General features: G+C 42.7%; 1 protein-coding gene across 2 annotated transcripts in view; it reads left to right on the top strand.

The window, feature by feature from the left end:
• Nucleotides 1-15,408, top strand: part of acp7 (acid phosphatase 7, tartrate resistant (putative)) — a 26,002-nt gene extending 10,594 nt beyond the window's left edge. For both annotated transcript variants that reach the window (XM_046307652.1, XM_046307651.1), the window contains 8 exons: nt 3,421-3,483; nt 4,380-4,494; nt 4,697-4,810; nt 5,496-5,562; nt 12,676-12,743; nt 12,832-12,903; nt 14,589-14,726; nt 14,892-15,408. In XM_046307652.1, the coding sequence (XP_046163608.1) occupies nt 3,421-3,483; nt 4,380-4,494; nt 4,697-4,810; nt 5,496-5,562; nt 12,676-12,743; nt 12,832-12,903; nt 14,589-14,726; nt 14,892-14,957 (703 nt within the window). In that variant the 3' untranslated portion in view covers nt 14,958-15,408. The remainder of the gene's footprint in view (nt 1-3,420; nt 3,484-4,379; nt 4,495-4,696; nt 4,811-5,495; nt 5,563-12,675; nt 12,744-12,831; nt 12,904-14,588; nt 14,727-14,891) is intronic.
• Nucleotides 15,409-23,968: the final 8,560 nt, after the last annotated feature.

Here is a 23,968-nt window from a genome sequence, read left to right on the forward strand (position 1 = left end):
TGTTCCCCCGCACAATCTATAGTTCAATGGCCCATCTGAGGCAATAGGAAGTGACTGTTGCCATTTCAAACAATGAGCCATGACGTGAATTGATGTTCAGACAGCAATTGTTCCTTTTAAGGTTTCAAAATGCCAGGATTATGTTGGCATCTTGTAGCTCAGACTCATCAGTGAAATGAAAGGGCTGATCTGATTTGTTAGTATGTGTGGTTTCTAAACAATTTACTTGCAGGGGAAAGTCCTGTTGATTAGGATTATGAATCAGTCCATCCACGTTGCATTTGACAAGGTTTAAGCTGGATCATTTCCCTTCAAATGTGTATCATATTATTTTAGGGGAAAATAAATCACACAAGGGAAACAGCCTTTCTAGTTACAAACTATAACTGATTGTATTTGTCACATGCGCCGAATACAACAGGTGTAGGTAGACCTTACAGTGAAATGCTTACTTACAAGCCCTTAACCAACGATTCGGTTAAGAAAATCCCTAAAAAAGTAAGAGATAATAATAAAAAATAATTAAAGAGCAGTAAATAACGATAGCGGGGCGATATACAGAGGGTACCGGTACAGAGTCAATGTGCGGGGGGGCACCGGTGTCGAGGTAATTATGTACATGTAGGTAGAGCTATTAAAGTGACTGCATAGATTATAACAGAGTAGAAGCAGCGTAGAAGAGGGTGGGGGCAATGCGGGGACACAATGTAAATGAATGACACAAATAAGCATTTTCAATTGAGCTGATCAGTTTTTCCACTGTAGAGGAGAAAAAAACTTCTGAGCAGCTGTTATAGGAAGTTGTAATGATTCCCCTTTAGACATGCACATATATCATTCAGTATACCAAAACAAGGCCATATATTATTGGACCTAATAGAAGTGCTTTTATTACCCCTGTTCTATTTTCATTGTCCAGGGTCTCTTAAAATGTATATTGTTTTATGTATGAGGTAAGAGGTGTCCGCCCATGAGGAGACCTTGCGTCTCGTGTCCATCCAACAAACAGTCAGCTGCTTCCCTGCCTAGCCACCACAAGATGGGGGAATTAACCCATGACTGTGCTCCAGACTAAGTAGCTTTGACTCAGACATGCTGCTGCTCACAGCGTCTCCCAGTTCTGCATACGGCGGGACAACACTGTGGCTTCCTTTCTCAACCACCCAGAATGGGTGGACTGGTCAATTGTTACAGACCCCTTCAATTATTGAGTTATTATTACCTTTGAATTTGACCATGTAATCTTGACCTCAATGTCGACTTATCCCGTTAACTAGAGATTCTCTATTATCCTGATCTTTCCTTTAAATCTCTGATCAGAACTGTCTCTGGTTACCTAACTTTGCATTAACCCTGTCATCTGACCTCCAGCATCCATACTCACTCAGGTGGGCCGCTCTGTCCCTGTCTGCCTCTTACATAAGCCAGGAGAGCTATCAGACTCCCCCATCACTTCACCACATATCTTACTGGGTCGTTCCACCAATTCGGTGCCTTTTGAGAAGTGTAAGTTGGTTTTTTTTTAAACTTTGGATTTCACCTCATTTTAACGTCCTGTCATAAAGAGCATATATTCAACTTAATAAAAAACATGTTTTCCCATCTCAAGAGGTTAAATAAAAAAAGGACTATAGTAAGTGCCTATTAAGTGACAAATAAAGTAGCATGGTTGACCGTAACAGGGTTGACGATTTCATCTTAAATCAGCCATAAATCCCCATGTGTGCAACCAGGGATGGGCATTTTAATGCAAGTTTCACACAAAAAAATGAAATTGTTAAAACATTTCTAGCCTGTTTATGGGTAACAGGGTTAATGTGTTATGCTTGACACACTCAGTTTTCCACCACAAAACACCAGTAAATTGCCCAAAAAAGTCATATGCTTTTACACTGTGATTTGACTACATATTCAATGTTTATTTTTATTCAAACGAGAGTTCAGTTCATGTGAAAGGGTTGACCATAAAATGAGGGACAGATGTAAATGAATCACTAATCACAATAAATAAATATTCATCTTCAGAAATTACTTTGTCAAAGCATCAAAGTAGCAAGGGCTTTACAATGGGGAAATAGGGAGAAATGCTGGGGTTAAGTGGGTTAAAATCTTCCTAGAAGTTAGTGTTGACGGAGGGAAATAAAAAACACTTGAGCAAGTCTTTATTCATAAAAAATAAAAAATCTAATTTATTTTATTCTCCATGCAGTCTATATTAAAGGGCACTTTATTTAATATACTTTAACAGGCTTTTAAAATGAAATATTGGTGCACAATTTCTACTTAAAATATCAAAGGGATGCAAAAGACAGTCATTTTGTGGAATGACTCTACTGCTATAACTGGAAGGAAGATTGGCTCCAAGTTTTATATGTGAAATTCAAATCTGTAAACCCCTAAAGACAGCTAGCGCTTGGCTTGGCCTGCCGTCGTTAGTGAACGTCTTCCTAGAAAGGCTTTTCCTTTCTGCATGCCGCTTGTTAACGCAGGTTTGGCCCATTGAAATATTTAGGAAATGGCACGTGTTTGGGTGGGTGGATAGCACGCCTGCGACTGGTGCTCTCCAAGGCACAAGTCTCGGTTTGGGTGTCATTAGGGGAACCGGTTCGGTCTGTGTGTGTCCGGATCCGGTGGTTCTGGCACTATAAGATTGATAAATGACCAGTGGTAGAGGTGGTGGCGTTGTAGGAAATACCGTCTGGTCGTATCCTGTCCTGTCTCTAGAGGTGACCACTTACAGACCTTGGCTGTAGCAGTGGACTAGTGTAATAAATGGCTGTATTCCATGCAGGTTTAAAGCAGATGCTTTACTTCTGTAGTCAAAGCTGGCTAGATAGGTCATCTCCATGAGGAATGTGACTCAAAGCTATTGTGAGTGTGGGAGAGGTAAAGACCACGATTGGCTAGCAACTATAAAAAATGGCAGTGTCATTGTGTAATGAATCTTTCTGTAGTATGTATTCTGAATAGCTCTCTAAGATTAGCCTTGTTTATGTCACAAAGTGCAAAGTAACAGGTTCTAAGATCTGGGTTGAGCAGGTGGTGTGAAAGACCAGACAATGGGGTTGTTTGATTCCAGTTTAACTTTGTCAATGCATAGTTTTACAAAAAATACACTTTAGATTTCCAATATACATCCAGTTCAATTTATTTAAGTTCAGATTCAAGTCATTTAGCCAAATAAATTATCCACTTTTTGTTCAAACCAATGCAAAGTAATAATTTCAGTCAATTACACAAACCTAATAAACAGAAAGCGACCCATTCCCAAAGCAGGTGTCCTGTGGGCGGACATTGGAACCACATGATGATAGAACTAAGGTTTCTGGCACTAAATATCTCACCTGAGGTATTTAAGGCACCTAGATGGAACACTAAAGTCCATGCATCTCATTAGCCGAACCCGTTCTGTTTTCACAGCAACTTTTCCAACTACAGGAACCGCTTCAGCATGCCAGGACAGACTGAGAGTCTATGGTACAGGTAAGGGAGCATCTACCACACACACACTTACCCTCTACTGTATAGAAGTGGTCATTGATGAAAGTAAACTCACCCCCAAATGATTTGGCCAAAGAGAGGGGAGCTCTAGCTAGCATCCCCTTTGGAACACTTTGGTTCAGTCTGAGTGAAGGGGCTGACGGCACAAAGGAGCCATACATCCGATCTGTGGCAGGCTCATAACACACATGGCATTCTCTGAGGCAGTAAGATAATACCTCCTAGACCACAGACCTGCCCCTCACTCCCCTGGCTCAGGCTAAAGAAGGGATGAGGCCCCTTCTTTCCAGCACCTGCACAGCATGCAGGACTGGGGTGATGACTGAGGAGACAGACATGTACATGAGGGACACAAATGTTGCTAAGGATCCGCAAAAGACTATGGCCACGCCAACCCGCAAGCCACTGCGACCCCCCTTGATGGGCTCAGATTCTTTGTCCCCCACCCCGATTAAAGTTGCCCATCCCCGCACTAAATCTTGTCCAATTTAGCAGTGAGCTAGCCACATACAGAATGGCTCTCTCCTGGTCTCCCACTCTGCCAGGCACCGTGCAATCATAGGGCTCTCACGGTCACTACCAACATCCCTTCCATTTGGAAAACAAGATAGCTAGTAATGTTTGAGAGATTGTACTGTAAAATAGCAGTGATGACACAGCACTATTTTCTTTGTTTGTGCAATGTATCAAAAGGTAAAATGCATGCCATGTAGCCTATTACATAATGCAACTTAGTTACATTTGAATCTTTCACACGCTCCTTTGCAAATGTTCCTTTGGGGAAAGTATTTCACTATAGACTAAGTATGTGTCCCTATCAGTAGTTTGTTTACTTTGGATGGTCAAGGCTTTTGATCGTTTGTATGCTCTGTCCACAGCTGGAATGTAGGATCAGCCCATATCATTTCTCTCTCCACTGAGATCTACTTCTTTCTTGATTATGGTGTGGACCTCATCTTCAAGCAGTACGAGTGGCTTAAAAAGGACCTCGAGGTAAAGTACTTCATTTACAGTCCCAGTATTAGTGAAGCCATTTGTCGCATCTCTGGACAACTGAACCTGGCAGTGACAGTAATGCCCTTTTTAGTAGTATTTCTTGAGTAATAAACTTTGCTGTCCTAAACAGTACAAACACACACATGTGCGTGCACACACACAGCGATGTGACTCCTTCTCTTGTCTGATCCTCTCTCAGGAGGCCAACAAGCCAGAGAACCGAGCAGAGCGCCCCTGGATCATCACTATGGGACACAGACCCATGTACTGCTCTAACAACGACAAAGACGACTGCACCCAGTTTGAGAGTTATGTATGTATGGCACAAAACACCTCACTGATTAGAGAGAGAGGGGTGGATGATTATACCCTCTGTATTAGTTGTGATATTTAATAGTGTTCTTGGATGTAAGAATTAATTAATGTACAATTTGCTTTCAACAAGTGAACTTCCACAGCAACTAGTGTTAATATGCACAGGGGTTTTAGTTTCTGACCAAATCTGAGCAACTAGCTGACTGGCCAAACATCCCCTGTACTGATCATAAGTGAAGTTTTACAAGCAGAAGTAACTCCCTGCTCCCCATCAGTGCAACTATTTACTCATTACATGTTGATTGCTGTTATTTTCTGACCAAGTAGGCTCTATCACTCTGTTAATATGCTTTATAACACTTGGCCCTGATTTACTTGACATGGCATTGGCAGATATATAAAGAACAGGTAGGCTGTATCCCAGATAACTATTCTATGTTAAATACAAGCATTTACAGGATTTGTTTTCTGCGCTGTTGCTGGAGACATTAGTTGCCGTGTCTGACTAAAACTGTCAACGTCTGGCTACATTAATCCCTGAAGCACAGTTTCCATTCAGACCTGTTGCATTCAGCACTTGGCATGGGTAAGGAGTGACAGCCTGGCATGGACATGAGGGTGATATCTGATGACATTTCTGATCCTAATCCCAGCATGCTCTGTCTGTCTCTGCTCTGTCTCAGGTCCGCCTCGGACGGAATGACACAAAACCGCCAGCGCCAGGTCTGGAGGATCTATTATATCTATACGGTATGGTCTCCATTTTACACAACAGAACTGTGCTCTAAAGTTGTTACCGTCACAAAGCTGTCCTCTCAGACAGACTAACGTCCCAGCACTCGGCTTGAACAGAGTAATCCAGCAACTTTTCCTTTATTACAAAAGCTGACCATTATCCAAATGTTTTTCAATGTTACATTTCTCTCGCTTGTTGGTTGTGTTTCTTGAGTGGAACCCTTATATTTAGTGCTCTTTGAATAGCAAACGTGAGTAAATAGGTAAAACATGAGGTATGTTCTATGGGGTTCATTAATTAAAATGGTCATAATGCACCTTTTCATGGCTATATTGTATAATGCAATGAAAAAGCCTGAGGATCCCACAGTTGCTCATAGTCCTTTGTGTTGTCAATAGTCTTTGTAGATAGGCTTGGGTGGTATCCAGATTTTCAGACCGTTTCTGTACCATGCTGAATTATATGGTATTACTGAATGTGCACACAAGGGGTGCTATTTAAAAATGTATACAGTACCAGTCAAAAGTTTGGACACCTAAGGGCTTTTATTTATCCTATTTTCTACATTGTAGCATAATAGTGAAGACATCAAAACTATGAAATAACACATGGAATCATGTAGTAACCAAAAAATGTATTTGAGATTCTTGAAAGTAGCCACCCTTTGCCTTGATGACAGCTTTCCACACTCTTGCTATTCTCTCAACTAGCTTCATGAGGGAGTCACCTGGAATGCATTTAAATTAACAGGTGTGCCTTGTTAAATGTTAATTTGTGGAATTTCTTTGAGCCAATCAGTTGTTTTGTGACAAGGTAGGTTTGGTATACAGAAGATAGCCCTATTTGGTAAAAGACCAAGAACAGCTCAAATAAGCAAAGATAAATGACAGTCCATCATTACTTTAAAACATGGTCAGTCAATCCGGACAATTTTAAGAACTTTGAAAGTTTCTTCAAGTGCAGTCGTAAAAACCATCAATCTATAATCTATCTAACTAAAACTGGCTCTCATGACGACCGCACCAGGAGAGGAAGACCCAGAGTTACCTCTGCTGCAGAGATAAGTTCATTAGTTAGCTGCACCTCAACTTGCAGCCCAAATAAATGCTTCACAGAGATCAAGTAAGAAACATCTCGACATCAACTGTTCAGTGACTCAGGCCTTCATGTTTGAATTGCTGCAAAGAAACCACTACTAAAGGACACCAATAAGAAGAGACTTGCTTGGGCAAAGAAACACAAGCAACAGAGATTAGACTGGAGGTGTATTGGTGTGGGGGTGCTTTGCTGGTGACATTGTTTGTGACTTTAAATAGTATTCAAGGCACACTTAACCAGCAAGGCTAGCACAGCGATAGGCCATCCCAACTGGTTTGCGCTTAATGGGACTATCATTTGTTTTTAAACCGGACAATGACCCAACACGCCTCCAGGCTGTGTAATGGCTATTTGACCAAGGAGAGATGGAGTGTGCATCAGATGACCTGGCCTCCACAATCACCCAACCTCAACCCAATTTAGATTGTTTGGGATGACTTGGACCGTATAGTGAAGGAAAAGCAGCCAACAAGTGCTCAGCATGTGTGGGAACTCCTTCAAGATGGTTGGAAAAGCATTCCAGGTGAATCTGGTTTAGAGAATGCCAGGAGTGTGCAAATCTGTCATCAGGGCAAAGGGTGGCTACTTTGAAGAATCTCAAATATAAAATATATTTTGATTTAACATTTTAGTTACTACATGATTCCATATGTGTTATTTCATAGTAGAACAATAGTAAAGTCATCAAAACTATGTGGACAATAGTAAAACTAAAGAAACCCATGAATGAGTAGGTGTGTCCAAACTTTTGGCTGGTACTGTGTGTGTGTATTATTAGATAAGTATTCAACCCTGTGAGTCAATGCATGTTAGAATCACCGTTGGCAGTGATCGCTGCTGTGAATTTTTCTGGGCAAGTATCTAAGAGTTTTCCATACCTGGATTGTTCAACATTTGCTTTTTTTTATGCTTCATGCTCTGTCAAATTGGTTGTTGAAAAAATGGCGCCAGAAGAAATGGCAGCAGTTTTACGGGCGGCAACCAATTGTGCTATGATGTGTTTTTTTTCTTCATTATTTGTAACTTATTTTGTACACAATGTTTCTGCCACCATATTTTATGGTAAAAAAGAGCTTCTGGATATCAGGACAGCGATCACTCACCTCGGATTAGACAAAGAGCTTCTGGATATCAGGACAGGGATCACTCACCTCGGATTAGACAAAGAGCTTCTGGATATCAGGACAGCGATCACTCACCTCGGATTAGACAAAGAGCTTCTGGATATCAGGACAGGGATCACTCACCTCGGATTAGACAAAGAGCTTCTGGATATCAGGACAGGGATCACTCACCTCGGATTAGACAAAGAGCTTCTGGATATCAGGACAGGATCACTCACCTCGGATTAGACAAAGAGCTTCTGGATATCAGGACAGCGATCACTCACCTCGGATTAGACAAAGAGCTTCTGGATATCAGGACAGCGATCACTCCCCTCGGATTAGACGAAGAGCTTCTGGATATCAGGACAGCGATCACTCACCTCGGATTAGACAAAGAGCTTCTGGATATCAGGACAGCGATCACTCACCTCGGATTAGACAAAGAGCTTCTGGATATCAGGACAGCGATCACTCACCTTGGATTAGACAAAGAGCTTCTGGATATCAGGACAGCGATCACTCACCTCGGATTAGACAAAGAGCTTCTGGATATCAGGACAGCGATCACTCACCTCGGATTAGACAAAGAGCTTCTGGATATCAGGACAGGGATCACTCACCACTGATTAGACAAAGATTTTGTCTTCAACAAGCAGGACGCACAGGACATGCTCCGAACACCCGACAATGCCAACATACCAGTTATTGGCAAGAGGAAGAGACACAGGTACAGAGGACACAGAGCGGGGTACCTCGTAAGGATCCGCAGATGGCGAGTGGGAAAGCTGCCGTTACCATCAATATTACTCGCCAAAGTACAATCATTGGACAGTACAATCACGAATATCCTACCAACGGGTCATCAAAAACTGTAACATCTTATGTTTCACAGAATCGTGGCTGAATGATGACATGGCTATTCAGCTAGCGGGATATATACTGCACCAGCTAGATAGAACAGCACACTCCGGTAACACGATGTGAGGGAGGGGGGTCTTTGCATATTTGTAAACGACAGCTGGTGCACAAAATCTAAGGAAGTCTCGGGATTTTGCTCGCCTCAAGTAGACCAGACTATTTGCCAAGAGAGTTCTCATCTATACTTTTAGTGGCTGTTTATTTACCACCACAGATGGATGCTGGCACTAAGACCGCACTCAGTCAGCTGTTTTAAGGAAATAAGCAAACAGGAAACCACTCACCCAGGGGCTGAGCTCCTAGTGGCCGGAGACATTAATGCAGTGAAACTTAAATCAGTTCTACCTAATTTCTATCAGCATGTTAAATATGCAACAAGAGGGGAAAACATTCTAGATCATCTGTACTCCACAGAAAGAGACGCGTACAAAGCGCTCCCTCACCCTCCATTTGGTCAATCTGACCACAATTCTATCCTCCTGATTCCTGCTTACAAGCTCAAATTAAAACAGGAAGCACCAGTGACTCGGGTCTATAAAAAAGTGGTCAGATGAAGCAGATGCTAAACTGCACAGACTGGAACATGTTCCGGGATTCTTCAGATGGCATTGAGGAGTACACCACATCAGTCACTGGCTTTTTCAATAAGCGCATCGAGGACGTCGTCCCCACAGTGACTGTACCCACATAATCCAACCAGAAGCCATGGATTACAGGCAACATTCACACTGAGCTAAAGGGTAGAACTGTTGCTTTCAAGGTGTGGGACTCTAACGCGGAAGCTTATAAGAAATCTCACTATGCCCTCCAACGAACCATCAAACAGGCAAAGCGTCAATACAGGGCTAAGATTGAATCGTACTACACCGGCTCCGACGCTCGTCTTATGTGGCAGGGCTTGCAGACCATTACAGATGACAAAGGGAAGCACAGCCTCGAGCTGCCCAGTGACACGAGTCTACCAGACGAGCTAAATTGCTTCTGTGCTCGCTTCGAGGCAAGCAACACTGAGGCATACATGAGAGCATCAGCTGTTCCGGACGACTGTGTTATCACGCTCTCCGTTGCCAACGTGAGTAGACCTATAAACAGGTCAAGATTCACAAGGCTGCGGAGCCAGATGGATTACCAGGATTTGTGCTCCGGGCATTTGCTGACAAACTGGCAGGTGTCACTGACATTTCCAACATGTCCCTGATTGAGTTTGTAATACCAAAATGTTTCAAGCAGACCACCATAGTCCCTGTGCCCAAGAACACTAAGGCAACATACCTAAATGGCTACAGACCCGTGGCACTCACTTCCGTAGCCATGAAGTGCTTTGAAATGCTGGTAATTGCTCACATCTACACCATTATCCCAGAAACCATAGACCCACTCCAATTTGCATACCTCCCCAACAGATCCACAGATGATGCAATCTCTATTGCGCTCCACACTGCCCTTTCCCACCTGGACAAAAGGATCACCTACGTGAGAATGCTATTCATTGACTACAGCTTAGCGTTCAACACCATAGTGCCCTCAAAACTCATCACTAAGCTAAGGATCCTGGGACTGAACACCTCCCTCTGCAACTGGATCCTGGACTTCCTGACGGGCAGCCCCCAGGTGGTGAGGGTAGGTAGCAACACATCTGCCACGCTGATCCTCAACACTGGAGCCCCTCAGGGGTGCGTGCTCTGTCCCCTCCTGTACTCCCTGTTCACCCACGATTGCGTGGCCAGGCACGACTCCAACACCATCATTAAGTTTGCAGACGACACAACAGTGGTAGGCCTGATCACCGACAACGAGACAACCTATCTCTCAACTTAACCAAGTCTAAGGAGATGATTGTGGACTACAGGAAAAGGAGGACCGAGCACGCCCCCATTATAATCGACGGGGTTGTAGTGGAGTAAGTTGAAAGCTTCAAGTTCCTTGGTGTCCACATCACCAACTAACTAGAACGGTCCAAACACACCAAGACTGTTGTGAAGAGGGCACGTCAAAGCCTATTTCCCCCTCAGGAAACTAAAAAGATTTGGCATGGGTTCTCAGATCCTCAAAATGTTCTACAGCTGCACCATCGAGAGCATCCTGACTGGTTGTATCACTGCCTGGTATGGCAACTGCTCGGCCTCTGACAGCAAGGCACTACAGAGTGTAGTGCGTACGGCCCAGTACATCACTGGGGCTAAGCTGCCTGCCATCCAGGACCTCTACCCCAGGCAGTGTCAGAGGAAGGTCCTACAAATTGTCAAAGACCCCAGTCATAGACTGTTCACTCTACTACCGCATAGCAAGCAGTATCAGAGCGCCAGGACCAAAAGGTTTCTCAACAGCTTCCCAAGCCATATGACTCCTGAACAGGTAATAAAATGGCTACCTGGACTATTTGCATTGAGTGCCTCCCCCAACCCCTCTTTTACGCTGCTGCTTCTCTCTGTTTATCATATATGCATGGTCACTTTAACTATACATTCATGTACATACTCCCTCAATTGGCCCGACTAACCGGTGCCCCTGCACATTGGCTACCCGGACTATCTGCATTGTGTCCTGCCACCCACCACCCGCCAACCCCTCTTTTACGCTACTGCTACTCTTTGTTTATCACATATGTGTAGTCACTTTAACCGTGCCTACATGTACATACTACCTCAATCAGCCTGACTAACTGGTGCCTGTATATTGCCACGCTACTGTTATTTTTCACTGTCTTTACTGTTGTTTTTATTTCTTTACTTATCTATTGTTCACCCAATACCTTTTTTTTAACTTAAAAATGATCTTCACTCTCTTGGTGAGCAACTCCAGTTTAGATTTGGCCATGTTTTAGGTTATTTTCCTACTGAAAGGTGAATTAATCTCCCCGTATCTGGTGGAAACCTGGTTCAGTCTACTTTTCTTGTAGGATTTTTGCCTGGAACAACTCCCCAGTCCTTAACAATTACAAGCATATCCATAACATGATGCAGCCACCACTATGCTTGAACATATAGAGTGGTACTCGGTAATGTATTGGATTTGCCCCAAACATAACAGTTTGTATTCAGGACAAAAAGGGAATTGCTTTGCCACATTTTCTTTGCGGTACTACTTTAGTGCCTTGTTGTGACAAGGATGCATGTTTTAATAAAATAATTAATTCTATACAGGTTTCCTTTCACTCTGTCAATTAGGTTAGTTTTGCAGAGTAGCTACAATGTTGATCCATCCTCAGTTTTCTCCTATCACAGCCATTAAAATCTAACTGTTTTAAAGTCACCCTTGACCTCAAGGTGAAATCCCTATGTGGTTTCCTTCCTCTCCGGCAACTGAATTAGGGAGGACTCCTGTATCTTTGTCGTGACTGGGTGTATTGATGCACCATCCAAAGTAGAATTAATTGCTTCACCTTGCTTAAAAGTATATTCGATGTCTGTTTTTAAAATGTTTATCCATCTACAAGGTTTCCTTTTTGGCGAAGCATTGGAAAACCTCAATGGTCTTTGTGGCTCAATCTGTTTTTGAAATACACTGCTTGACTGAAGGACCTTACAGATAATTATATGTATGGGGTACATAGATGAGGTATTCATGTTATTGCACACTCTTTGCAACTTACTGAATGTGACTTAAGTACATTTTTAATCCTGAATTGGTTTAGGCTTGCCATAAGATAAGAAAGAGGTTGAATTATTATTGACTCGAGGCTTTTCATTTGACATTTGTGAACCTTTCTAAAAACGTAATTACACTTTGACATTATACAGACTGTGCACCTGCAATTTGATGAGTGGAAAGAGGCATCGGTTACAAAACACCTTAACATAATTCCACTGACATTATGGGATATTGTTAAAAAAAAAAAATAATAATTCATCTGGATGTAACACAACAAAATGTGGAATGTTAAGGCTGTGGTATTTGTATTTTTTTCAGTATTGAAAATTATGCCATATGTATATTGCCCAGGCTTATACTAGGTAAGTACTGCATCAAAATTGTCATATCAACTAATGCGACGTCTTTTTCCAGGAGTGGACCTGGAGCTGTGGGCCCATGAACACACATATGAAAGGTTGTGGCCTGTCTATGGCTACAAGGTCAGTTCCCATGTGAATAATCACTACATCACACACTCTCCATGTCATCAGTGTTTTGTCTGAAGAACCTTTAATGTTCCTCTTCCAGGTCTTCAATGGGAGCATCGAACAGCCTTATGTAAACCCCAAAGCCCCAGTACATATCATCACAGGCTCTGCTGTAAGTAGACCACTGCTTTGACCACTCCTTTTTCAGTCAATGGGGGGGGGGGGGTGTGCTGTGGTGTATAAATATACATGAATAAATGCACACATGAGTTGGTCATCCCCATATCAGAGTGGTGTCAGGACCGCACCAGAGCCTCAGTCCTGTTCCAAATGTCAGATGCCTGAGGATGAGCTTTAGGGAGGCATGTGGCTCTCCAGAAACAACATGAACCTTTGACTGAAAACGAGACACTATAGACTATCAAAGGACTGTGAAGTAGCATACAGTGCTTAGTGAAAGTCTACACAGCCTTGCAGTTTTAATATTTTGCTACCTAAAATTTCTATCTGGATTTCTTCACTGATCTGCACAACCTCCACATTTTCCAAGTAAAATACTTTTTCTGAAATAACAAGTCTTAATTGCAAAGGTCTTCACACCCCTTGCTGAGGTACATCTAAATAAGTTTAGGAGAAAATATTTTCATACAAAATCATATTTGTTGAATGAGGTCTATCTGTTTGCAAAAGTAGTGGTTCTCATGATTTTAGTTCTTGTGTCTAAGTTCCCTTGGTTAGTGAATGTCTAACAATTCAACCGCAAAGCCACCAATGAGCTTTAAAAGCATGTCTGGGATACATTTTTAAACAGGAATAGATCAGGGGAGGATAAGAAATGATTCCAATTACTTTTTGGCCTAAATTTAAAACCTTCAGGTTTGGATTAAAAGGATCGGGCCCTTTTTTTCCAGTTTTCACCTAAAATGACATACGCAAATCTAACTGCCTGTAGCTCAGGACCTGAAGCAAGGATATGCATATTCTTGATACCATTTGAAAATAAATACTTTGAAGTTTGGAAATGTGAAATTAATGTAGGAGAATAACACATTAAATCACGTAAAAGATGGTACACAAAAAACGCTTGTTTTTTTCCTCTTTGTACTATCTTTGGAATGCAAGAGGCCATAATGTATTATTCCAGCCCCGGTGCCATTTAGATTTTGGCCACTAGATGGCAGCAGTGTGTGTGTAAAGTTGTAGACTTATCCAATGAACCATTGCATATCTGTTCATAATGTTGTATCAAGACTGCCCAAATGTGCCGAATTGGTTTATTAATACATTTTCAAATTCACAACTGTGCACTCTTCTCAAACAATAGCATTGTATTATTTCACTAATAGCTACTGTTAATTGGAAAGTGCAGTTAGATTAACAAGAATTTAAGCTTTCTGCCCATGTGAGATATGTCTGTCCTGGGAATGTTTTTGTTACTTACTACCTCATGCTAATCATATTAGCCTACATTAGCTCAAACCGATCCCGTAGAGGCTAAATCCAATATAACATATCAGAGTGAAACCCTCTGTATTTTCAACTATTGTGGTGGCAGCATCATGTTATGGGTATGCTTGTCACCAGGAGGGACTGAGTTTGTCATGATCAAAATAAATATGAAAGTAGCAAAGCCCGGGTAAAAAGTTAGAGGAGAACCTTATAAATATCTAACCCTGCTAGACAATTTGGTTTTACTGTAGAAAATGTTCTTTAGGGGGAAGACAATTATATGTAATCCCTTTTTTTCTTTTTCTTTTCTTATTAACTTCAAGTCAGCTAAATCTATGCTGTGCAAGGGGTGTTTAGACTTTCACTAGGCACTGTAGGATGGCTTGTAGATATCTATGGTCTTTTCAGGGCTGCCGTGAGAATCATGATCCGTTCGTCCCTAATCCGAGGGACTGGAGTGCCTTCCGCAGTACAGATTATGGATACACCCGCATGCAGGTGCACAACACCACCCATCTGTACCTGGAGCAGGTCTCCGATGACCAGGTGAGCAGAGAGGGAAGTCCTCAGTTCTATAACTATGAAGTGAATGATCTTCTCCAATCTCTTAGTGATATGTAATACACTTCATGGGGGAAAAAACAAGTCATTGCTCTGTTCATTCAGTTTTGTTGGCTCAGTGATAAAGGAGAATGCCTCTTTGTCGTTCAGTATGGTAAGGTGATCGACAGCATCTGGGTGGTGAAGGAAAAACACGGATTCTCAGCCTGGTTCTGAAGACCCCAAGAAACCCAGCCAATCAAATCAACATCTCTTCTCAGGAAATGCACTTTGAAACCTAATCATGGTGAACTGCACTGTTGACTGCTATCAAACCAATCATAGGAAAATTATTATTTTCCAAATAATGGATATCTTTGCACACAGGCCCATCCGTGGAGGACCATTAGGGATTAGACACATGTTTCAGATTGGGAGGGAAAGCGAATCTTCAGATTTCAAACTGTCTACTCATATTGCTACCTAGATTTGTATGTATCTGTTAAATGTTTAACATAAAAAATGTATATTGTTAGTGAGAAAGGAACAAACAAACGGTTGTTTAAAGCACCAATAGAAAAATGCTATGATTCAATGTAAATCGTCTCATTTTACTGTCTTGTTAAGAATGGTACTGTAAAACAAGGCATCAGACTTTTAACTATATCAATAAATCCTGTCTTTTCAAGTGTATGTCAGTTTCTCCAGAAGTAGCAGGCACCTGGCAGGCCACCTCACAAATTGGCTTCTTTAACTCAACCTGCCCTGAGTCCTCACAGGCACACTAAGTGATAGTACCACCAGGCCATATCCTATCTGCTGCACCAAGCACGTTTTCCACTGGCCAAGAACTGGAAATATGTTTAAAAGATCAAGTCTCTCATCATTCCATCAAGATGACTGATCCTTACTTGGCGAATCTAAAACGCTGCAGCCTCCGTTGACTTGTCCAACACAACAACAGTCAGGAGCTGCATGCTGACTAGGATGGTTACTGGCAGCCCACCAGCCCAACTCAATGTGTGTTTGAGCTAACAGACTCCAGCTGTTAAAATGCAGTATACGACAAAATAGGTACTGTACCGTAACCCGTACATAACCATTCTGCCAAGGGAATAAATAAAGTCCCTGTAAATTAAAAAGGTTTTACAACTCGTCACCTGGATCAATATCCAAATGTTAAAAAAGGAAGCCGCTAACATCACAGTATGGGGCTTTAAAAGGTAGCTACACAGGAAGTTGAAGTTACCCATTACACACATGCAGTGGCTGCTGCATTACTGGTGGTATTCAGTCACTAATGAAGCCAGTACACGTAGGAGGTTGTTAATTTACTGAGCCTAACAGTAGCTCAGAGAGTTAGAGGTCGTCTGAGGCCTGGGTCATTTAACAGTACGTGCCCATTTCCTAGCCTAGCACGCATGCCTCCTGTTAATTGCCTTACATTATCTGTCTTTGGTTGCAACAGTCACTACCGAGTTCCATACGGCCTCTGGAAGCACTGTTTGTCGGGAGCTTCATGAAATGGGCTGATAGGGCCGAGCAGCACACAAGCCTAAGATCGCCAAGCGTCGGCTGGAGTGGTGTAAAGCTCGCCGCCATTGGACTCGTGCAGTGGAAACGTGTTCTCTGGATTATTATTTTTTTAACCTTTATTTAACTAGGCAAGTCAGTTAAGAACAAATTCTTGTTTTCAATGACTGCCTAGGAACAGTGGGTTAACTGCTTGTTCAAGGGCAGAACGACAGATTTGTACAATTTTGAACTTGCAACCTTCCGGTTACTAGTCCAACGCTCTAACCACTAGGCTACCCTGCCGGATTGATGAATCACGCTTCACTATCTGGCAGTTCAATGGACGAATCTGGATTTGGTGGATGCCAGGAGAATGCCTCCTGCCCCAATGCATAAAGTTTGGTGGAGGAGGAATAATGGTCTGGGAATATTTTTCATGGTTCGGGCTAGGCCCCTTAGTTCCAGTGAAGGGAAATCTTAACATTACAGCATACAATTACATTCTAGATGATTCTGTGCTTCCAACTTTGTGCCAAAAGTTTGGGGAAGGGCCTTTACTGTTTCAACATGACAATGCCCCCTTGCACAAAGCAAAGTTCATACATAAATGGTTTGTCAAGATCGCTGTGGAATAATTTGACTGGCCTGCACAGAACCCTGACCTCAACCCCATCGAACACCTTTGGGATGAATTGGAACACCGACTGCGAGCCAGGCCTAATCGCCCAACATCAGTGCCTGACCTCACTAATGCTCGTGGCTGAATGGAAGCAAGTCCCCGCAGCAATGTGGAAATCCTTATCAGAAGAGTGGAGGCTGTTATAACAATAGGGGGTAAAAACTCCATATTAATGAATGTTTGAAGAGCAGGTGTCCACATACTTTTGGTCATGTAGCGTATTTCAGTCATAGTAAGAACATTTTTACCTCAAAGTAGCTATTAGTTTAAGTCAGTGCTAGTAAGAAAAGAAAAGAAGTGTGCATGTTAGTTAACAAAAGGGAAAGGTGTTAAAAAATATATATATTGAGGGGGTGCTGTGGGATTATTTAAGATACTCTGAAGATAAAAGACCCCTATGCCACTGTGTTCCTGTCCTTTGACCCTTTATCCAGTATATTGCAGAGACCCTGTTGTGTGTGCTGAGGTGCACAGGGTACAATTTGTCGGGTGGAGGGGGACTGGTTGACTTGCTGTAAATGTATATCTTGAGACATTGTGTTTGTTTACTATGATTGATGACCACCATTTATAATCCTAGAAAGCTCTGCTGTTTTCCCTCTCAATCATCTAACCGTAATGTATATTACATGAGAGGACAATACATAGATCTCATTTCAGCAGAGGGAGCTGCTTTGTAAGCACAAAGTTCATGCTGTTAATGAGTGTATCACATGGTATTCACGTTTGTCTGTTGTTGACTGCATGTGTTTTTGTGAAAAATGTATCCCTTTCTAGGAAAAAACTAGCAAGGAGAAAATAACATGTCACTTCAGATCGCATGCCTATTTGTGAAATACGATGTGCTTATTAATGTCTATGGCAGAGATAGCAGGTTTGCGGTTAAAAGTCCTTTGTTGACCGAAGTAATTATTTCTGTATCTTGAACAGAGATGTTATTTTCTTGTGTGTCCGGCCATAATTTTGAATTGGTGGAATGTGCACTTTTACTTGGCAAAATAAAAGCAAGCTTGTTTGGCATAACAGAATCTTTGATCAGACACTAAAGACACTTTTAAATCCACCACTCCTAGTCCATGTTAGTATAGTGTGTTAGTAAAGTTGCTGTTTCCTTTGCCCTGCAGTGTAAGAAGTCAAGGAGACCTGGTGCCTTTCCTAGATAGGCTGACGGTTCCACGTAGCCTATAGGAAGTAGAGGTTGACCCTGCTCTTTGGCTTGTCTCAAATGAACACAATGGAATTCACCTTGTTCGTCCTAATCAGATTGCATGGCCCTGGGAACTATTAACAGGCCTTGCTCTGGGTTATGATGATATAGCACAGGATGTAGTACCTCCATTGTACCATCCAGGTCATGACCTTCCTGGAGTCTTCAAGGTAACATATCTACTTCCATCATCACTCATTTTACCACTTCAAGGTCATTAGTAATGACACATCTATACCCAAATAGTTGTCCTCTGGAGGCTGATGGGTTTAATAGTCTCCAGAGTGATGACCACGTAGAGACTCACGTGAGACTGGAAAGAAAACGACTCCTTCTATTCAAAACAGCCGTCAAGAATCCCTGGTAGAACACTCTAAACTCTCCTCAGAATGGCACTGCGGTTAGTCCTCACTGTTTATCTATTTCCAAAAGAGTAAAGTAGTCCCTTCAACATCAAATTCCCCCTCGAGAGTCAACGTCTGTGTGGTATTTTTGCTCCACAGGAGATCAAGAGGAGAGCTGCTTGATCCAAGGATAGCCTGCTGCCATCCTCTCTGTGGACTTGGACTTGAACATTTTTAATGAATTCAAGCTCTCAGATGTTCCGTGAAGAAATGTAATCAAATCAGAACACTCAGTGTGCTTCCACAACCACAATGCAAGAGATACAGATGTAAGATCTTAATTTGATCACTCTTTTGTTGCTGAGAATTTTACTCCACAGCAGGAAATGCAAACTTGTAGTATATTCAATGTTTAAAAGGTTTCTAAAGTTTGTAATTTTGACTTTAAAATGTAAGACTTGATTTGCCCTACAAAGAAGTTATTGTATCAACCCCAACAAGGAATCCACATCATAATTCACATTTCCTGTTGCTGCAGGATTATTTTCTGTTTCTGTAGCAAACTAGCTCAAATTAAGTTCCTATATCTGTATGATATTTTCCCTCTGCCCCTTATAAAGAGCCCAGGCTGGTATGCAGCGCTGCACATCTCCCCACATTCCTGCTGTAGATCTCCTCTTAATAACAATACCACTGATTTACAGGACCCAAGAATGTGGTGTCAACAGGAGGAGCGCAGCACGAAAAGCTAACCTCCATAGTAAATCTGAAACAAACACAACACAGGGCTCAGCGCTGGAAAAACGATATGGCAGTCCTGTGTTTTTTCGTCTCCCAAAACATGTGTAAGCAAAGTGTCACATTGTCATATTCCAGCACATGGGCTCAGATTGTCTGGTTGCAACTCACATCATCAGAATGGGGTGTCAGATGGACAGTTTCAAAAGGTGACCTCCTTTGATCGATTGCTGTATACACATGTACTATAAGTAGTTACCACTACCAGAATTCATTGTAGAGGTCCCTGTTTACACTGAAAGATACCTTGAGTGTGTGTACAATTAAGAAGATGGAATCAATGTCAATACACTAATACACCTCATGTTAACTGAAAAGGGACTACCATAGCTTAGTGCTGAGCTATTTCATACCAAATGAGACCATGCATATATTAGAATTGACCTTTGTTGTAAACACACATGTTGGCAAGACCGGAACACATAATATACATGTACTGTGTATGATCCTTTGCAGATTGCTAACTGCTAACTGCTAGCTTGCCTGCCCCGGTCTGCTAACTGCTAGCTTGTTTAGCCCCGGCCTACTAACTGTTAGCATGTTAGCATCAGCCTGCTAACTGAATCGCCGTGTACCCAGTCAGCCCAACCACTCACTGGACCCATATGTTCACTTGGCTATGCATGCCTCTCTAATATCAATATGCCTTGTCCATTACTGTCCTGGTATTTCACGGTAGAGCCTCTGGCCCTGCTCAATATGCCTTAACCAACCATGTTGTCCCACCTCCTACATATGCGATGACATCACCTGGTTTAAGCGTCTCTAGAGACTATATATGTCTCATCATTACTCAATGCCTAGGTTTACCTCCAATGTACTCACATCATACCTTACCTTTGTCTTTACACTATGCCTTGAATCTATGCTATCGTGCCCAGAAACGTGCTCCTTTTACTCTCTGTTCCGAACGTGCTAGACGGCCAGTTTGTATAGCATTTAGCCGTACCCTTATCCTACTTCTCCTCTGTTCCCCTGGTAATGTATAGGTTAATCCAGGTCCTGCAGTGCCTAGCTCCACTCCCACTCCCTAGGTGCTCTCATTTGTTGACTTCTGTAACCGTAAAAGCCTTGGTTTCATGCATGTTAACATTAGAAACCTACTCTCTAAGTATGCTTTATTCACTGCTTTAGCACACTCTGCCAACCTGGATGTCTTAGCCATGTCTGAATCCTGGCTTAGGAAAACCACCAACAACCCTGAAATCTCCATCGCTAACTATACAATTTTCCGCCAAGATAGAACTGCCAAAGGGGGCGGTGTTGCAATCTACTGCAAATATAGCCTGCAGAGTTCTGTATTACTATCCAAGTCTGTACCCAAACAATTCGAGCTTCTACTTCGAAAAATTCTCCTTTCCAGAAACAGGTCTCTCTCTGTTGCCACTTGCTATAGACCTCCCTCTGCCCCTAGCTGTGCCCTCGATACCATATGTGAATTGATTGCTCCCCATCTATCTTCTGAGCTCGTGCTACTAGGTGACCTAAACTGGGACATGCTTAACACCCCGGCCATCCTACAATCCAAGCTTGATGCCCTCAATCTCACACAAATTATCAATGAACCTACCAGGTACAACTCCAAATCCGTAAACACGGGCACCCTCATAGATGTCATCCGAACTAACTCGCCCTCCAAATACACCTCTGCTGTTTTCAATCAAGATCTCAGTGATCATTGCCTGCATCCGTAATGGGCCTGCGACCAAACGACCACCCCTCATCACTGTCAAACACTCCTTTAAAAACTTCTGCGAGCAGGCCTTTCTAATCGACCTCGCCAGGGTATCCTGGAATGACATTGACCTCATCCCGTCAGTAGATGATGCCTGGCTATTCTTTAAAAATGCATTCCTCGACATCTTAAATAAGCATGCCCCATTCAAAACATTTAGAACTAGGAATAGATATAGTCCTTGGTTCACTCCAAACCTGTCTGCCCTTGACCAGCACAAAAACATCCTGTAGCGTTCTGCATTAGCATCGAATAGCCCCCCGTGATATGCAACTTTTCAGGGAAGTTAGGAACAAATATACACAGGCAGTTAGGAAAGCTAAGGCTAGCTTTTTCAAACAGAAATTTGCATCCTGTAGTACTAACTCAAAAACGTTCTGGGACACTGTAAAGTCCATGGAGAATAAGAGCACTTCCTCCCAGCTGCTCACTGCTCTGAGGCTAGGAAACACTGTCACCACCGATAAATCCACTATAATTGAGCATTTCAATAAGCATTTCTCTACGGCTGGCCATGCTTTCCACCTGGCTACCTCTACCCCGGTCAGTCCCCATCATTTCTTCTTTACCCAAAGCCAGATAGCTGATGTTCTGAAAGAGCTGCAAAATCTGGACCCCTACAAATCAGCCGGTCTAGACAATCTGCACCCTCTCATTCTAAAATTATCTGCTGAAATTGTTTCAACCCCTATTACTAGCATGTTCAACCTCTCTTTCGTATCGTCTGAGATTCCCAAAGATTGGAAAGCTGCCGCGGTTATCCCCCTCTTCGAAGGGGGTGACACTCTAGACCCAAACTGCTACAGACCTATATCTATCCTACCCTGTCTTTCTAAGGTCTTCAAAAGCCAAGTTAACAAACAGATTACCGAACATTTCTAATCCCACCGTACCTTCTCCGCTATGCAATCTGGTTTCAGAGCTGGTCATGGGTGCACCTCAGCCACGCTCAAGGTCCTAAACGACATCATAACCGCCATCGATAAGAAACATTACTGTGCAGTCGCCTTCATCGACCTGGCCAAGGCTTTCGACTCTGTCAATCACCACATTCTTATTTGTAGACTCTGCAGCCTTGTTTTCTCAAATGATTGCCTCGCCTGGTTTACCAACTACTTCTCTGATAGAGTTCAGTGTGTCAAGTCGGAGGGCCTGTTGTCCGGACCTCTGGCAGTCTCTATGGGTGTGCCAAAGCATCCTTCATTCATGCTGCCAAACATACCCTCGTAAAACTGACCATCCTACCGATCCTTGACTTCAGTGATGTCATCTATAAAATAGCCTCCGACACTCTACTCAACAAACTGGATGCAGTCTATCACAGAGCCATCCGTTTTGTCACCAAAGCCCCATACACTAGCCACCGTTGTGACCTGTACGCACTCGTTTGTTGGCCCTCGCTTCATACTCGTCGCCAAACCCACTGGCTACAGGTCATCTTCAAGTCTCTGCTAGGTAATGCCCCGCCTTATCTCAGTTCACTGGTCACCATAGCAGCACCCACCCGTAGTACCTTCTCCAGCTGGTATATCTCACTGGTCACCCCCAAAGCCAATTCCACCTTTCCTTCCCGTTCTCTGCTGCCAATGACTAGAACGAACTGCAAAAATCAGCTGTCAGAGCAGCTCACAGATCACTGCACCTGTACATAGCCCATCTGTAAACAGCCCATCTATCTACCTACATCATCCCCATACTGTATTTATTTATTTATCTTGCTCCTTTGCACCCCAGTATCTCTACTTGTTCATTCATCTTCTGCACATCTACCATTCCAGTGTTTAATTGCTATATTCTAATTACTTCGCCACCATGGCCTATTTATTGCCTTAACTCCCTTATCTTGCCTCATTTGCACTCACTGAATATAGACGTTTTGTTTTCTCTTGTTCTACTGTATTATTGACTATATTTTGTTTATTCCATGTGTAACTCTGTGTTGTTGTATGTGTCGAATTGCTATGCTTTATCTTGGCAAGGTCGCAGTTGCAAATGAGAACTTGTTCTTAACTAGCCTGCCTGGTTAAATAAAGGTGAAATAAAAATAGACATTTCATGGAGTTTAGACAACGGCAAGAGCCGGCTTCTCTGAGCTTTGACAATGAAATCTGCAACAATCTGAGAGGCAGTACAGGTGTAATTATTTCCCCTGTTCAGTGATGGATCAGTGAGACATTAGTTTAATTGTTGGACAATGAGATTCAACCCATGCGTCAAGAACAATTCGTACAGCCAAATTTTAATTTGCTACAGCCAATTTAACACAGTAAGGGGATGGCCCTCTCATTTTGAAGTCTCTGACTCCTATTCCCCTTGTTCTCCTCTGATATAGAGACCACAAAGGGCCCAATATTGGCCACAAAGGTCAAACTTTATACTGTTAGAGACCTTAAGTTCTGGGCCCTAGGTCTGAACCCGCCCTGTGCAGCTGGGTCCTGGACTTCCTGACGGGCTGCACCCAGATGGTGAAGGTAGGAAACAACACATCCACTACGCTTATTCTCAACACAGGGGCCCCACAAGGGTGTGTGCCCCGCCCCCTCCTATACTCCCAGTTCACCCATGATTGCATGGCCATGCACACCTCAAACTCAACAGTAGTAGGCCTGATTACCAACAATGATGAGACAGCCTAGCATGACGAGACAACCAGCATTGTGTTTGGAACAAAACACTCACTGAACCCCAAACCTCAACTAAATCTTGTAATAAATCATGTGGAAATTGTGCAAGTTGAGATGACTAAACTGCTTGGAGTAACCCTATATTGTAAACTGTCATGGTCAAAACAGAAGTCTGTCTATAATAAAGCGATACTCTGCCTTAACAACACTATCAACAAGGCAGGTCCTACAGGCCCTAGTTTTGTCATATCTTGACTACTGTTCAGTCGTGTGGTCAGATGCCACAAAAAAAAAACAGAACAGGGCAGCACGGCTGGCACTTGAATGTGCACAGAGTGGTAATATT

The sequence above is a fragment of the Oncorhynchus gorbuscha genome, linkage group LG17 (assembly GCF_021184085.1).
Source record: "Oncorhynchus gorbuscha isolate QuinsamMale2020 ecotype Even-year linkage group LG17, OgorEven_v1.0, whole genome shotgun sequence".
Taxonomy (NCBI): domain Eukaryota; kingdom Metazoa; phylum Chordata; class Actinopteri; order Salmoniformes; family Salmonidae; genus Oncorhynchus; species Oncorhynchus gorbuscha.